General features: G+C 43.9%; 3 protein-coding genes across 4 annotated transcripts; 2 read left to right on the top strand and 1 right to left on the bottom strand.

Annotated features, from left to right (window-relative positions):
• Positions 1 to 112: 112 nt before the first annotated feature.
• Positions 113 to 7977, top strand: LOC136956718 (scavenger receptor class F member 2-like). Its single transcript, XM_067250674.1, has 11 exons — positions 113 to 1136; positions 1467 to 1528; positions 1632 to 1733; positions 1933 to 2452; positions 2980 to 3198; positions 3418 to 3546; positions 3764 to 3867; positions 4092 to 4206; positions 4445 to 4560; positions 5325 to 5477; positions 6636 to 7977. Exons 1-11 carry the CDS (start codon positions 1036 to 1038, stop codon positions 7766 to 7768), a joined length of 2754 nt encoding a protein of 917 aa, XP_067106775.1. The 5' UTR covers positions 113 to 1035; the 3' UTR covers positions 7769 to 7977.
• A 2052-nt stretch (positions 7978 to 10029) lies between these two features.
• uqcr10 (ubiquinol-cytochrome c reductase, complex III subunit X) lies at positions 10030 to 10878 on the bottom strand. Its single transcript, XM_067250379.1, has 2 exons — positions 10715 to 10878; positions 10030 to 10369 (listed from the first exon to the last, which is right to left on the bottom strand). Exons 1-2 carry the CDS (start codon positions 10853 to 10855, stop codon positions 10322 to 10324), a joined length of 189 nt encoding a protein of 62 aa, XP_067106480.1. The 5' UTR covers positions 10856 to 10878; the 3' UTR covers positions 10030 to 10321.
• Positions 10879 to 10925: 47 nt separating this feature from the next.
• On the top strand, positions 10926 to 13161 carry zmat5 (zinc finger, matrin-type 5). 2 transcript variants are annotated; one of them, XM_067250377.1, is made up of 6 exons: positions 10926 to 11003; positions 11313 to 11461; positions 11633 to 11695; positions 11990 to 12070; positions 12527 to 12635; positions 12743 to 13160. In XM_067250377.1, the coding sequence occupies exons 2-6, from the start codon at positions 11335 to 11337 to the stop codon at positions 12894 to 12896; spliced, it is 534 nt and encodes a 177-aa protein (XP_067106478.1). In that variant the 5' UTR covers positions 10926 to 11003; positions 11313 to 11334; the 3' UTR covers positions 12897 to 13160. The 2 variants fall into 2 exon arrangements, with proteins under 2 accessions (XP_067106478.1, XP_067106479.1); XM_067250378.1 differs by lacking the exon at positions 10926 to 11003 and adding an exon at positions 11124 to 11156 and having other exon boundaries at positions 12743 to 13161.
• The last annotated feature ends 3300 nt before the right edge of the window (positions 13162 to 16461 follow it).

Below are 16461 nucleotides of genomic sequence, written 5' to 3'. Positions count from 1 at the left end.
GCATTATGCATTATTGTGGTGGTTTATAGTAAACCTCCTAAAACAGGGGTGGGGAACGTATGCGGCCCGCGAAATCATTTGGTCCGGCCCGCCATGGCACTGCAGGAACCATATTATTAGGTGTATTATTGGTTGCCAGCAGCACTATTTTAATATGTGGAAGCGGACCGTGGAGGCGCGCAGCGTTGCGTACCAATGTACAAAAAAAAAATTAAGGTTTATTTACAATTATCTCCAGGAAATCGAATCATCCCTGTGGTGGCCATTTTGGAAACATGTGGCGCCTTGTCATTTGTGAACATAAAGAATAACCTACAGTTTATGGCTATAGCCTACTAAATAAAGCCTTTCAGACTCGGGGACTTTTGTAACATGGAGTGAGACACAATCTTTTAGCAACAGAGGGAGCCCTTGACCACATTTTCAGTGTATCAGTTGACGTATTCATTTGTTTACATAGTATCTGTGTAATTACTTCATGTTTAAACCAAAACTAGTAGACATATTCCTTATTATAGTCTTGCATATCTGTACTTTGAGTTGCAGTCATGCCATCATTGTTTGCTAACTTCGAAATTATATGTTGAAGTATAATTTCAAAGTCAGCGACTAATTCCTATTATTGTAAAAAAAAAAAAAATATATATAAAATATTCAGAATAGCTATATGATACGATGGCAGCTGTCTACATTTAAACAAATACTCTAGATCGGTATCTTGGTCTTTGAGGATGACGGGAGTCTCAGACTGCCCGATGCCGTCATTGGACAGTTGCTTCCCAGAGGGGTGGGAGGACTCAGAGGAGGGCTTCCATGCTGTTCTGCCACTCTGGAAGTTTTGGGAGCTGCTAAAGTTGCACGTTTTTGCAACATTTCGTCAGTTCTTTCACACTTCAGCCCAGGGAAAGCTCTTGATTACAGAGAGTTGCATGGGCAAATATTTTGTTCAACTCAGAGCAGGAGGTGTCAGTGGAGCTTGGAAAAAAGGTCGCCTATTTTCCCTGGAAAACACTCAGTGATGCTTTCTTTAGCAAAATGGGAACAAGGAATATAACAGTTACTGTGTTTCTTTTGAGTGTACTTCTCTGTTGGAGTCACGGACTAAATCCTAGAGGTAGAAATGTTTGCGAATCTGGGTAAGAAATCTTTCACACAATAAAATGGTTTTATATATATAACTTCACTTTGCAAAATCAACAGAATCTTTACAACAAAAAGATTCTGGTTGTGACTGCTTGTTAAATATCAAGATTGGTGTTTTTTTGTATGTCTGCAAAACTTTAACAAATACACACGGTTTACTTCTCCTTATCTTGTAGTGACTTTGGCGGTGGACATGGTGTAGAGTTGAATGTGCTATTTTTGAGTTGGAACTTTATATTACTTTACTCCCCTATCTGTGTAATAACACTGTAATTACTTAAATTACAATAATCTACTAACTAAAATGTTGCTTCTCTAATCAGATCTGAAGGAAGTTTACAATGTTGCAGTGGTTGGACTCAATTAGGAGAGGAATGCTTAACACGTGTGTACATTGACTCATTACACTCATTACACTTTCAAATGCTAACGTTATGACAGATAAAGTGTTTTCAAGTTTTTGATCCTTTCTGCCTTTGTCCCCACAGCACTCTGTGAGGGTAACTTCACTTGCAACGAGAACGAACTTTGTGTTCGCCCCAATGAATGTCGTTGTCGTCATGGTTACTTTGGTGCTACCTGTGATATGAGTAAGTATCTTGTGTTGTTGGTCTTGTTAACTATACATTTTCTTGTTGCCTATATGTGTACAATTAACTTTTGTTTTTGATATTAAATACAAGTCGGCTCAGTGTGAGTCATGTACAGACTTCAATAGAAGAGTTACGTAACTGAATTAATATGTCATATTTTATTTTACCCTTCCTTCTTCTTCCTACCTTGCTACAGAGTGTCCCTCCCAGTACTGGGGTCCTGACTGCAAGGGCAAATGCACCTGCCACCCCAACGGCCAATGCGACGATGTCACAGGGACCTGCACCTGCAAGCCCAACCGCTGGGGGTCGAACTGCGAGCATCCGTGCGGCTGTCAGAAGGGCTCGTGCCACCAAGACACGGGCGTGTGCACCTGCTATCAGGGCTTCTGGGGCGACACGTGCTCCAACAAGTGCTACTGCAGCAGCCACTCTCACTGTGACCCCAACACGGGCCAGTGTCAGTGCTATCTGGGCTGGTACGGACAGCTGTGCAACGCCCAGTGTTCCTGCAACAGGTCTCCGTGCGAGCAGCTGAATGGCCGCTGCCAGTGTCGGGAGCGTCTTTGGGGAACCCACTGCGAGAACATGTGCCAGTGCGTCCACGGGCGCTGCAACCAGGCGGACGGATCCTGCACCTGCAGGCCGGGCTTCAGGGGGAAGTTCTGCAAGGAACCGTGTCCCGCCGGGTTCTACGGGCAGAACTGCAGGAACCGGTAAGGCACATGCTCGCCGCCTCACAGCCGGGGCGCTCCAGCGTTCGCATGTGCGGTGATGTCACCGGTTAGCAGAGCAGGCAGATCTAATGTGGTTGACATCCCTTTTAAGGTGTGACCCAGTTAGATACAGTATATTCTTTCCCATGACCCAATAGGAAAGCGTAGCCAATGGTGTTGGTCAGCTAGAGCCAGTAGGCTTCTTTCCCATGACCCAACAAGAAAGCAAATCCAATGGTGTTGGTCACAGACTGGTAACCAGCTACAAAATAAAATGAAAAAGCCCTGTCTATGTGTGGAAGCATGGTCGGACCATTCAAATCCTGACACATTGTGCTCGTCCGGGGTGTACCATTCAGGTCCCTGCCAAATTCTAAATGAATGTAGCACCAAGAATGTTCATTTTCATTCTTGAGTGTTTACACAGGTACACTCTGATGGACCTGTGTAAACCTGTGTGGTTTCGCACTCCTCACAGGTTTACAAACACTTTAAAACGTCTTGCGTTGTGACTGTGCTTGGCGCAGGTGTGGCCACTGTAAAGGCCAGCAGCCCTGCAAGGTGACTGAGGGGCGCTGTGTCACCTGCGAGCGAGGCTGGAACGGCACCAGGTGTGACCAGTTGTGTGCCCCGGGATTCTTTGGTGAGAACTGCCACGACATTTGCCCGCCGTGCAAAGACGGGCACTTCTGCAATCGCATTGACGGCAAATGCCCCCACTGTAACCTTGGTTTTATGGGAGACAGGTACTGAAACTAGATCCGGATTATAAATGTAAACTCCATTAAAATACATATTGAATACGTACTCCAAAAAATATGTATATACATTTGTTAAGCAGTTTTGTTAGACTTTTTTTGTGCCTTAAACTTTTGCAAAGTACTGTTGTTGCATTATAAAAAGATGATATTCTGTGCTCAGGTATCACTCCCTTAGTAAAAATGTGTTCATTTTCATATTGACAGGTGTGAGTTCAAGTGCCCAAACGGAACATATGGAGAAAATTGTGCCAACGAATGCAAGCTTTGCTTCAATGGGACTTGCCACTTTGCTACTGGAGAATGTCTTTGTGACTCTGGATTCCATGGAACTCAGTGAGTTCAAAATATTCCTCATGTAACTGTGAGAGTGAATTAAATAACACCCTGAAGTTATGAAGTTGGGATGTTATTTTTACACTACAGTTTAGACGTACCATATTGAAACGTAAATGTCACATATACTGGAAGGTTCAAAACCAGTGATAAAAGTGACTATGATTTGGACTTTTTTCTGTTGTGCATGTGTGATTTATCATTTGTCTCTGAACAGTTGTAACATAAGCTGTGCACCTGGTCAATATGGCATCGACTGTGCCCAGACCTGTTCCTGTCACGACAACAACTGCCACCCCGTTTCTGGAGTGTGCAACCTACGTAAGAAGCCACCATGTTCCCGTCTCAAACAGCTGATAACACGAAAGCACCCCCTCTTTCTCTGTTATTGAATCCCGCTACATGATAAGTCGAAGGAGTCCTTAAAACAAGACAATCATCAGATTACTTTGTAATGACATGTTTACGCTACAGTGCGTAGCTCGCGGTGGACAAGCGAAACACGGGACAGATTAACGTTTCGGCACGTTGTTTTGGTGTTTCAGAGCCGAACCAGAGGATGGGTGTGATGGCAGCAGGAGTGCTGGTGTCTTCTCTGCTCCTCCTGCTCCTCTCTCTGCTCTGCTGCTGCTGCCTGTGCAGGCAGAAGAACAGCGACGAGTAAGGCCCCTCCAGTCCAGAACATGCGTTGATGTGAAACAACGTTTCTTTCGATTTTCAAAGCGCTGTAATCTTGTGTTTTTTATGAGCCTGTGACAGACTCTGTGTATTTATTCTGCTCTTAGAGGATTTTATGTGTTTGTGATGTGTTTTTTTTTTTGCGTGGTTTGTAGTTACAGACATCACTTTTACATTTCTGTGGAGAATTCACTGTTTGCTTTTTGTTTATTACTTTCAGCCCAGAGAACAAGACTAAGAGACAGACTAAGCGACAGCTCTGTGGAGGATTTACTAGAATAAGCTCCAAGCTGCCTCGAATTCCGCTGAGGAGGCAGAAATTACCCAAAGTAGTTGGTAGGCATTGCCTGTACCAAACCTCAACACTTACATTTCCTCGTCTTGCCTGGCTGTTGAATGAACTACACAAATACTCTGTATATTACATTGATGTTGTATTCATTTAGAAGACACCTTTATCCAAAGTGACATAGAAATAGCTCATATAGCAAGCACAGCAGACAATCAAGGATCAGAACAGCATTGCTTATTCATGTCTGAAATTAGTGTCTGGAGATGAGCTCTTATGGGCTATTTTAAGGGGACCGATTGAGTAAAAAACAAACTTGTATAAAGGGGGACTTGATCAAAAGGACTTAAGGTCAGACTTGGACCTTTCCACCCATGCCAGGTAAACAGTCGGAGGTCAGGGTTGAGGATAAGAGTATCACTACCCCTCTGTCTTTAGTGGGTTTTAGGAGGAAGTGCTGTGGTGATGAGGTCAATGTGTGCATGTCTGTAGCTGCGCTCTGCCTCCCCCCTCTCCTCCCCCCCTTCTCTTCCTCCGTTTCCCTTCATTCCAACAAGGGCCCCTCTGGACAGCCTGACAGGAAGTGGCAAAAATTATCCCAACCTGCAATTTCTCTCTACTGGAACTGGGGTAGTGGGTCTGGGGGGATGAAAGGGGGAGAAAGGGGGCAGGGTAGTCTGATGCTGCCTGTAAAACATACTCATTATTCGTTGTACATGGACGTACTGATGAAATATTCAGATAGATTTCCAGATATGGCCATGCAGGAAAACCTAACTGTGTTGTTGTCTGATTTGTGTTCCTTTTGAAGTGTCGCACCACGACCATGAAAACACGTTCAACTGCAGTTTCATCGAGCCCCCCTCAGCATTACAGCAGCCATCCCCCTCCTGGTCCTCCCGAGGGTCCTTCTCCTCTGAAGAGACCGCCGAGGACAGCCCAGTCTACTCCGTGCCCCAGGATGGTGGGTGACCGGTGCAACCTTCTCTGTCTTCCTTTAAACTTTTACATTTAGTCATTTAGCAGACGCTCTTATTTACATTTACATTTACATTTAGTCATTTAGCAGACGCTCTTATTTACATTTACATTTAGTCATTTAGCAGACGCTCTTATCCAGAGCGACTTACAGTAAGTACAGGGACATTCCCCCCGAGGCAAGTAGGGTGAAGTGCCTTGCGCAAGGACACAACGTCAATTTGCACAGACGGAAATTGAACCGGCAACCTTCTGATTGGTAGCCCAATTCCCTAACCGCTCAGCCATCTGACCCCCACACTGACCCCCCCCCACTTTTCTGGCCTCCAGCAGTCTAGGAAGCTCAAAATCACCCACTGTGACCTCATCTATGATTAATGTAGTGTCTTTGAAGCTGAGAGTTTGTCAAGTGTTTCTGCTGTATGACAGCTGATGTCCTGTTTTCTGGGGACAGTATTTGCTACAAGCATGTTGTAGGCACTTAAAATATTCATATGTTCTGTCTGGCAAATTATTTTTGAGCTCATCATGAAAAACTGTTTGAAACGAAGGTCGCTTTATTTCAAATTTAGCCTCGATTTCCCAAGCAGTGCCATTCCAACAGGGAGAATCACTTTGTGATCCTAGTAACTTAGAATTGAGATGGTAGACATTTTGTCAAATCTTTGTTCCCTCGTAAAGGAACATTCTGTGTAGGATGTCGACTGAGGTGGTCCTGGTTATTTTAACAAATCACCCAAATACATGACCTAATTTCAATCAAATAATTTGTATTGTAAACAGATACAAAACATTCATATCCTGTCTGGGGCTCAGCTCTAATCTTAGCTGAGATCCAGATGAGGTGTTTACTTAAAGCTTCAGCTTACTTAGATAAGCTTTTTTTAATCAAGCCATCTCATCCCATTAGAAGTCCAGTAACAAGAGCCAGAAATAACAGGAAACTGATAGAAAACCAACGCCTTTGTCAAATCGTGACCTCTTCCTTTCGAATGTTAAGTTGTAGCTGAGGTCAGGATTGATTGGATGATAAGAGGAAGAAAGAAGATCACGGCGATAGAGATGACGATATAGGGGCATATCTTTGAAACAGACAAATTAACGTCCGTAACATTCTGTCCTGTCTTCTGTTCCGTTCGTCCAGAGTCCGGCGAGGACAACCGAAGGAAAGAAGACAGAAACAACACAACAGAGACAACGATTCTTGTCGATGACGAGGACGTGGACGGCGTCTCCGAGGTCGAGACGTTGCCTGAGGACACAAGCGTGACTGAGCAGGCCTCAGCAGCAAACAGCAGTGAGCCTCCATGCCAACCGTTTCCATGCCAACCGTTCTCAGAGAGCGAGGGTTCCTGCAGTGGCTCAGAGTCTGCTAGTGTGGCCCTCAAAGGCCCCGCCCCTCAGCCTCCACAGCAGATAAATAAGCCAAACGATAACAAAGGTGGGAGGAGCAAACCTAAAGAAAACAGGAAGTGTGCGTCATCAGAGAGAGTCAAGCCGAGGCCCCCGGACCCTTCCACAAAGCCCAAAGTCTCTTGGATCCATGGAGCCACTGGGGCCAATCCCAATCAGTTAAGTCAGGAAGAAACCATTGTGGAGGAGAGATCGAGATCGGGAAAGAAATCCAGCAAAAACAGGACCGTGAGCCCAGAGGAGGCTACATGCATAGATGAGGCCAGTGCCTCTGGTGAGACGAAAACACAGAGAAACAGTTCAGGTCTGGTGCAGCTGGACCACATAAACGGGGCCGTACAGAGTGTCTTTAGGAAAATGAGCGGTTTCCGCGTCAGTAAGAAGACTCCAGACCCCACCGAGTCTCCGCCGAAAAGTCCCAGTTCCTCCAACAACAGAGAAGTTATTCAACCGCACATCAACCCGGAGGCAGCTTCTCTGTTAGCTGCTCAGCTGAAGGAGAAGACTCAGAGCCTGAGCAGAAGCGAAGACAAGACCAGCGAGGAGAGTAGCCTCTCTCAGGGCCAGAGGAAGAAGCCCACACCGCCCCAAAAGACCTCCGCAAGCTGCCATCTTGGAGCTGGAAAGGCCCTGCTACCAACATCAACGTCCAGTGGCCTGCAGCATTCTGCTTCAGAGTCGCCATCCAAAGAAGCCAAGACTCTGGAGAAACAAGACTCTGAGAGACCCGAGAAGGGAGACCTGGTGGTCAAGAAGACGCCCATTAAAAAGCCTCCGAGAAAGAAGGGCAAGGACGGAAATTCAGACCTGAAAACAAAGACTGAGCCAAAGGTGGCCGTGATGCCGCCACAGATTGTAAACTAACGGTCTTGTTTTTGTCTTTTTTTGTTTTGTTTATTTTTTTATTTTTAACAGTGTACTGGATACATTTGTTAAGTATTTTTGGGCAAATAAGGTGTTTTTGCCCTGGATTTATATTTTTTACAAAACCTTTTTTTCTCATACCATGCTTTATATTCTGTATTTTGTGTATTCTAATACTTAGATATTCATAATAAAACATACTATAAAGAATGCAAGAGATTATAATCATTTTCATTTAATTTCAACCATTTATTTTATTAAAATCAAACACAACGATATTTCCTTTACTCTCAGGAGTATAATGTGTCATTGCACTCTTACAAAAATCTTATTTCAGAAATAAGGAACTTTTCCAAATACTCAAAGTGTTCATATTTATAAAGAGAAAACCTTTGAAGCCCATGTTGACACAATTAGATTGACTCGTAGCAACCAGAACTATGGAGCCACCAGAGGTCTCGTATGGAAACAAGGAGGCTGTTGATGGTGGAACAGTCTGGGGTCTGTGTCCAGGCAGGCCCGTGTGGCTGACATGTGTCCTGCCGGCACTGCATGAGCAGTTTTTTTGGAGGTGGCAGAGAAGCCGACAGATCGTATGGTGTTTAATCAGACCCAGATGCTGAGCTGGAGCCAGTTGTGCTGATTCGACGATTCTAACATCTTCAGACATGCTCACATCTGACACTGACACAAGCAAAGAACAGCGGAAATAGTTTGTTAAAGATGTGTGTGTGTGTGTGGTGGGGGGGGTTTCCAAGTATGATTAGTTTATGAGTAGCAGATGATTAGAAATGATACTTCAGCATGTAAGGTCATCATGCTGGTTGGACTACTTCAGAGCAAGTAAATTAGTAGTGGTTGTGCGAAGTATAAAGGTAAGTTAGGGTTAACAACCATGCCTTCGGGATTTAGTAAGAGTGCGTGTGTGCAGCTCATTGAAAAAAAGATTGATTCAGATGCCATGTGGGAAAAGCCTGTGGTCAGGTGGTGAGAGGAGTACCAGAATGGCTTTTTGACTGCCAGTTTAAACATATCCCTGGAGCCTGGTCTGCGACTGCACGCCAGACCTTGAGGAACAACCACCAACTCAATCCTGTCCCAGAATCCTCCAGGGAGACAGTGGTTACCATAGTGACACCCTATGAAAGCATTGACATCTGGTAGCCATTACATAGCTTGGGAGAGAAAAAAAATAACTTTATGAGTTGGTGGAAAAAAAACAACAACTGCAAAGGAAAGCAGAAAATCAAGTGGTGTATAGTATGTAAACATCTTAATAAACAGGCTTGGAAACGTGTTGCACATGATTTATTTACATTCTCTTGAAATGCAGCAACACATATTTGAATTTGAATAGAAAAAATGTTTGATTGTCAATTACAGTTGAGCTGTTTAATTTAAGAAAGTGTTCAAAAATTTACCGAAAGTGGGGTAGTTTTGGAACACAAATTGCTTTGGGGCAAACTAAATTTCTGGTCACTTGTATTTATAATGTTCTGTTCCAATGTTTTTACTTCTCACAGAGAACAAAAGCACACAGCGCCATCTGCTGGATCTCAGCCTCCATGCATCCCAACATGAAGCCGATCGGAGGTCAAGTGGGGTGAGAAATGTCAGGAGTTCTAAAGATCGACATTAATCTTTTATGATTTATATCAGAAAAAGTCAATTTGGAATCCACCTCCAAATTGTTGACTAATAAAGCCCTTTCAAATGTGAGTGATGTGCATTCTAGATACTACGCAAATATACATTTCAGTTGAACACAGAGCAACCCCAATTTGATATTAATAACAGAAGCTAAAATAGTTCAATCCATTTAAACTGTACTGTGTAAATTATAATTTTATTATACCATACTTGTTTTTGCATTGTATAGAGGTACTGGAGAAGTGGCTATTGTAGGCGGAGTCTACAATAGCCAGGGAGTCAGGTGGCTGAGCGGTGAGGGGGTCGGGCTAGTAATCCGAAGGTTCCCAGTTCGATTCCCCAGGACACAATGCCAGTTGTGTCCTTGGGCAAGGCACTTCATCCTACTTGCCTCGGGGCAATGTCCCTATACTTACTGTAAGTCGCTCTGGATAAGAGCGTCTGCTAAATGTAAATGTAGGCACTTTATTGATCCCAGAGTAAGGAGTACTTGAAATAGAAGGTACATTTGCACCATAACGGTTGTGTCTGTACTGAGAAAGACATGGTTGTTCAATGTCACCATATTAACAGAACCATTATTTACAGAACACACCAAACCTACAAATATAAAAGGTTTATCTGGAATTTATTGACAGAGGTAATTTAAAAGTACATTTACAGGTTAAGAGGACGAGGAGTCAGGAGAGCAATGGCAGGGGAGAGGACAAGTTAACAGGAAACTCTTCCACGATGATCTGATCAGTCTTTTAACCCCAACAGGATTTTTGATAGACAAGACAACACTTCAGCCTGACATTCAAAACAATGTCGAAGTGACGATTCTGGAAGATGGACTCGGGAGGAATGGGATGTTGAAACGGTAGCTTTAGCCTCCTTCCCGCCGCATTAATGGGCTGCATTCTATTCGTCTTCCTTCTCGTAGTTGTGCTTGATGTGGCTCCAGAGTTTCTATACACACAGTGCAAGAAAAACACGGGCGTTAATAATATTATTGACAGTCATTGGACATTTAGTTAGCAAACCAATAAGCTAACTCGATGAAGGGGTTTAGAATTCCAGGATTATACGATACAACAACCCAGCTATAGACTTGTTTTCTGTCAAACAAACAAGATGGTTAAGAATGTTAGTTACATCTAAACAGGATTACTGGGCCAAAAGCTATGAGCTAGTAGGAGCCGGTTACAGTACTAGTCTAAGGGCTGTTGCGCCGTGTCCTCCGTTAGCTTCCTGCTAACATAATGGCTAGCTAAGGTCAACGAGTCTGTTAGGAATAGCGCTGACAACACTTACCCCCCGATTCAGTTGCTCGAATATAGCGTCTCCTCCTTGGTCGAACACTCGCTCAAATAGTACCGCTGCGACCATAATGGTAACGGTAAAGGTAGATGTTTTTTTGAAGAGCAAGTGGTAGACACCTTTCACTAGCGACATGGTGGATGCTGGGTGGGTGGCGGAGAAATGCAGTTTCCGGATATGACGACACCTTAAAACGTACTCCTAACGTCAACCGAACCGTGTGGTAAAACGTGTACCCTACAAACCAAAACATATAGGATGTGTAATATTGCGCTTATATAAGGTAAATACACGTACAAATTCATAATGCATTGTTTATTGTTACAGCATAGAATTGTTTTCGTTCAATAATCAAATAGCAAGGCTTAACAGGAGTGTAGAAACTCATTACTTTGTTTGTTAGCCAACGTAGTGTAGTGCTAGCTTTCAAATTAAGGTAGGCTACTTCACTCCAGGGCTTTTGAAACTAATATGTTTTCCGTTTCCTACGTTTTGTCAGAGTTGCTGACGGCCATTCGCTACTATGGCCGTCAGCTATTCCCACATTATGAGCAAAAACGAAGGTAATTTACAGTATGCGATGCCTTTTCAGAATCTGGGACCAGCATCTCATCATGGGGAAGCGGTATTATTGTGACTACTGCGACAGGTCCTTTCAGGACAACATGCACAATAGAAAAAAACACTTGAATGGAGTTCAGCACCACAGATCAAAAAAAGCTTGGTTCGACCATTTCAGAGGCAAGTTATTTACTCCACAGACGGTGTATTATTTTCTTTCAAGATCATTTTAATTGTTTTAAATTGTAACCTGGGGTAGAACAAGGTGTATGCCTAAATTAATTGTTTTTTTTGACTTTGCTGCATAGCTGGTTGGAGTTGTAAACCTTGACATCCATTCTCGTTCAACAGACACTGCAGCCCTTCTGTATGATGAACAAGCTAAGAAGCCTTGCCGGAAGTTTCTTCAGACAGGTACGACCATTTACATTTAGTCATTTAGCAGACGCTCTTATCCAGAGCGATTTACAGTAAGTACAGGGACATTCCCCCAAGGCAAGTAGGGTGAAGTGCCTTGCCCAAGGACACAACGTCAGTTGGCATGACCGGGAATCGAACTGGCAACCTTCAGATTACTAGCCTGATTCCCTCACCGCTCAGCCACCTGACTCCCCGACCAACACAAGGACCAGATGAAGGTCCCCTGAAGATATCAGTTTGAAAATCATATTAACGTTAATCAATAACCTTACTTCTCTTGTGCGTCAGGGAACTGTGGCTTTGGGCCCAGCTGCCGGTTCTCTCACATGTCAGAGAGGGATATGGAGAACCTGAAAAGACAGATCGAAGGTGAGTTGCTTCCACAAGATGGTGCTGTCTGCCTTGTCCAAATTTGTTGCGGCGCACGCAACATGACTCCACATCCCGTGTGGGCAGTTAAACGTATTGTCTTATACGATACGTTTTAGAAATCCAGACGTATCGGCTTACTCGTGTTGACTCCAATCGTGCTTATCCTTCTATCTCCGTTCAATGAATCGATCCCCTTCTCACGGGAGTTGCCGTGGGGATGGCGTCGGCTAGATTAGTTTCATATAACAAGTGATGGGTTCTGTCTTACATTTACATTTAGTCATTTTAGCAGAGCAACTTACAGTAAGTAAGTCATTCAGACAGTCTCCCCGAGGCAAGTAGGGTGAAGTGCCTTGCCCAAGGACACAACGTAATTTTGCACGGCCGGGAATCGAACTAGCAAGTATAAAGGTAAGTTAGGGTTAACAACCATCTGACCCCCCTGTCTTCCAGAGGAAAGGCATCACAGGGAATCCCCCGGAGACAGAGCGCTCCCTGAGCGCAGCATAGAGGACTGGCTCACCAGGAGGGAGAAGAAGAGAACTGCCCTGAGCAGCGGAGGGTACGAGGCTACGAGCTACAAGCGCTAACTCGCATACACTTTGTCACTAGATGGCCACCCATTGAATTTCTCTCCCAAGTGCTAAAGTGAAACTCCCGCCCCTGCAGGGTTCTGAAAGAGGAGGAGGAGGAGGACCAACAGGACGGTCAAGCTGCGGATGACGTCCCCCCACAGTTTCTCTCCATCCCTGACCTGCCTCCCTCCCTCCAGCCCCCTCCCCGTGGTGGGTGGAAAGTCCATCTGAACAGTGAGTGGGGTTAATGAAGGGGCACCGTCTGGGCCTTCCTGTCCTGAGGCAGTCATCCACATAAGAACTCACACAAGATACCAGTCACTGGTTTCTGGAAAGTCTGCAAACTTTTACGTGGATGGGGAACATCTCTTTGTGTTGTTTAATATTGTTGTTTAGTCTTGATCATTTTGTAATAAAATGTCGTTTTTTACTCACTTTTTAATGTGTGCAGTCTTACTGTGTAATTAGATAGATAAATCAGAAATGCTTGCATTTTAATGTCGATTAAACTAGATACTCATGGCGCTAATGGACTTCTTTTATTGCCGTCATAATTATGTGCCGTCAAGGATGTCCTGACGAGCCATGTGTCACTCTTGGGATGGTCCCATTCTGCTGTCCGCCTCTTCTGCCAGGGAAGCAGATAGCAATCAGGAACACCGTATCCTGACAGAACTTGCCATTTGTTCCAGATTGGTTCCCTGAGGAGGATGCCAGGATGATAATGACATCCCTCAGTGACGTAAAAAGGGCTCTCTCACATGCAAGGGCTTTGTGTATAAAGTTGGGTGATATCAAATTCTATAGGCCTTTTTACAAGCAAAGGCACAGAGGGCTTCACATACGCCCATAGAACTGCACCTAAACCAACCCAAACCTTCAAGGAAGACAATGAAAAGCTCCCATGAAAACTCAGAAATAAACTTTTTTTTTTTTTACCTTAAGGGCAGCTAATCAGTGAGGGATCCCTTCCTCCAAATAGGGTGACACTAAATGACTCAGCCTCAGTGTGTCAGCGCGCCAGCCCCACCTCTGATTGCTATGTGTGATTTATCACTCCAATATCCATCAGGGAAATCCAATCTCTTCACACCAAAAATTAATATTTTAAAAGAGGAGATTTATAGTAAAGTCAATGTCAAGACTACTTGAATCTACAGCTGTCTCTATCTAAAGTTGCTGTCACCAGCCCTACCTTTCACGCTGTTGGTATTCAGCAGGAGCAGTTGGGTGTTTAATTGCACATTCTCACTGTGCCCTTTCTATCTGCTCCTCTCCTTTTCACCATCTCCACTGCTCTGTAAGACCTTGACCTCTACCAGTGAGGGCAGGCTGTGCTGAATACTGAATTCAAACTTTGAAGCACAACAAATTAACATATACACACATTTAGCAGACGCTCTTATCCAGAGCGGCTTACAGTAAGTACAGGGACATTCCCCCCGAGGCAAGTAGGGTGAAGTGCCTTGCCCAAGGACACAACGTCATTTGCACAGCCTGAAATCGAACCGGCAACATTCAGATTAATAGCCCGATTACCTAACCGCTCAGCCATCTGACCCCTATATATATATATATATATATATATATATAGAGAGAGAGAGAGAGAGAGAGAGAGAGAGAGAGAGAGAGAGAGAGAGAGAGAGAGAGAGAGAGAGAGAGAGAGATGGGCCGATCAATAGATTAAACACAGTCAAGTTGAATAGATAGATATTCTGTTTAGGGAAACTGCATGAATAATTTGTTTTGCATGTATAAGTTGTTCTGGAGGTGTTACATCCAGGGACAGCCATATCTGAAAGACGTGCCAGCTGTTATTGCGCTGTGGTCGTAAAGAAACCGTCAGTGTCATCCATTATTGTTTCTCTTTATGTGGCACCTGACAGTGATGGTGGCGGTCTTTTATAATGACTGTCGATTATAAACACTGTGATCGCCTTTCAAATGAGTTTAGTGACTGAATGCAGATTAACCTCCAAAGCAAGACGTGACCAGTTAATAATCCCAGTCGATTGTCTGCTGAGGAAAGACTGGTTTGACAACATCAGGGTTCTGGCTGCCGTCATGTGTTCATGTTCACCCAGAAGGGGGGGGAGATGCTTGTGGACTGGTGAATACCAGCTTGGCCAAATGTAATTTCATGTATTGTTGTATCTGTCATCACCAACATGTTTCCTCATTGCTCATTCAGCTAAAGTCTTCTTAATAGATGGCATATACATGTCAACATTGTTATTATTTTTTATAGTCTCCCAATGTACGGTCACCACGGAAATATAGATAATCATCAGTTGAGGCATTATGAAATTGTATTTAATGTGTCTCTATCAGAATGTAGGCAGACTCAGCCAAGTGTTAATTTAGAGGTTCATTTGCATTTACATTTACATTTTAGTCATTTAGCACTTTTATGCAGAGCATACAGCATACACTGTCTTGACACAACACAATATTAGTAATGTTTTTTTTTTTTTACAATGATTAGTAGTACCACACTTAAGCTGGAGCAGCAATATATATTACATATGCCAACTAGGCTACACTTGTAATGTTATTGAAATATATACGTCTATAATTATGGTAATGATAAGCAGGAAAGATACAGTGGTGAATGATAATGTATTTCTGGCATAATTAAGTAATATCTGCACCATTCTGTATTATGTACACCTACTATGAGAATGCAGTCCAAAATGCCTGAATGAATCATTACTGAAACTAGGCACATCTCCCCTCTCCCTGACATGGGAGCCAAAAGTCTTAACATTTAATTAAGAGACAAGATAGGTTTTGCTCAGGGTAAATGAGGGTTTGGCCTGCCCCCAGTTGCTCTTCTGCTCTCAGTAATGCAGTACCTGTAGGCTGGTTTCCCATACCCCAATCCCCAAGTTTTTTTTTTTTTTTACTCTACCTAGTTCCGAGCAAAGCTCAGGGGAGAATTATGTTGTGTACACAAACGTTTGAGGCGTGAAGTGTGGAGTTTAAATCTCATTCCACAAAAATATGCAAATCATGTTTTTTGGGACAGGGGGAGGGGGGAGGGGGGGGGGGGGGCACAGATCGTTTGTTTGTCTGGAGTGCTGCCTGGATTTACTCATTATAAGATCTATTTTTAGCTTCCTAGTAGTTCTACACTATCATTTATTTAGAGTGCTTCCTTTAGTACAGTGGATGTATTTTCCTGTCATCAAATAATAAATACATAGTTAGGAAATGCTAAATATGTGTGGAGAAAGAATAACGTTATAGATTGCTATTCCTCACTTTTAATTAGTTTCAGAACTTATTCCTTATTCCTAATTTCAGTTTACTGTATTCATCTGCTCCACTATTAGCACTGGAAATAGAACTACGCACTAGGATCAACTGTCACACCATCCTCCTCCCACATCACAATGACGTTCGATAAAAGTAACATCAAGTTGGACTCCAACTTCCACGGTAGTCACATGCACCCCTAATGACTCCTCCTCTTAGGTTGTCATCTTTAAAAACCTGATAGAGCTTTGAGGGATCGTGGGGCTATCTACGACATGAAAGCGCTGTCTACCCACAGGCCCTCCAGGCTCCCACTGCAGACAGGCTGCTAGACCCTGAGAGTGGGGCACTCGGCCCCAGGGGGGAGAGTAAGAGAGCTCTCCCCAGACCGAATCCCAGCGCTGTCATCGTGAGGAGGACACGCCGTGTGTGGAACTAAACTCACTAAATTCAGAGTGCCTTCTTGTCAGAGCTTCCCGGGTCGCCAGCTTGTCAAGGTTTTACACCATCAAAACCAGAGCGTCTGTCATGGAAGCAGCACAGACATGGGAAACC

The sequence above is a fragment of the Osmerus mordax genome, chromosome 14 (genome assembly GCF_038355195.1).
Source record: "Osmerus mordax isolate fOsmMor3 chromosome 14, fOsmMor3.pri, whole genome shotgun sequence".
NCBI classification, from domain to species: domain Eukaryota; kingdom Metazoa; phylum Chordata; class Actinopteri; order Osmeriformes; family Osmeridae; genus Osmerus; species Osmerus mordax.
Note: the sequence above shows the minus strand (reverse complement) of the source record. Positions and strands in the feature narration are given on the sequence as shown.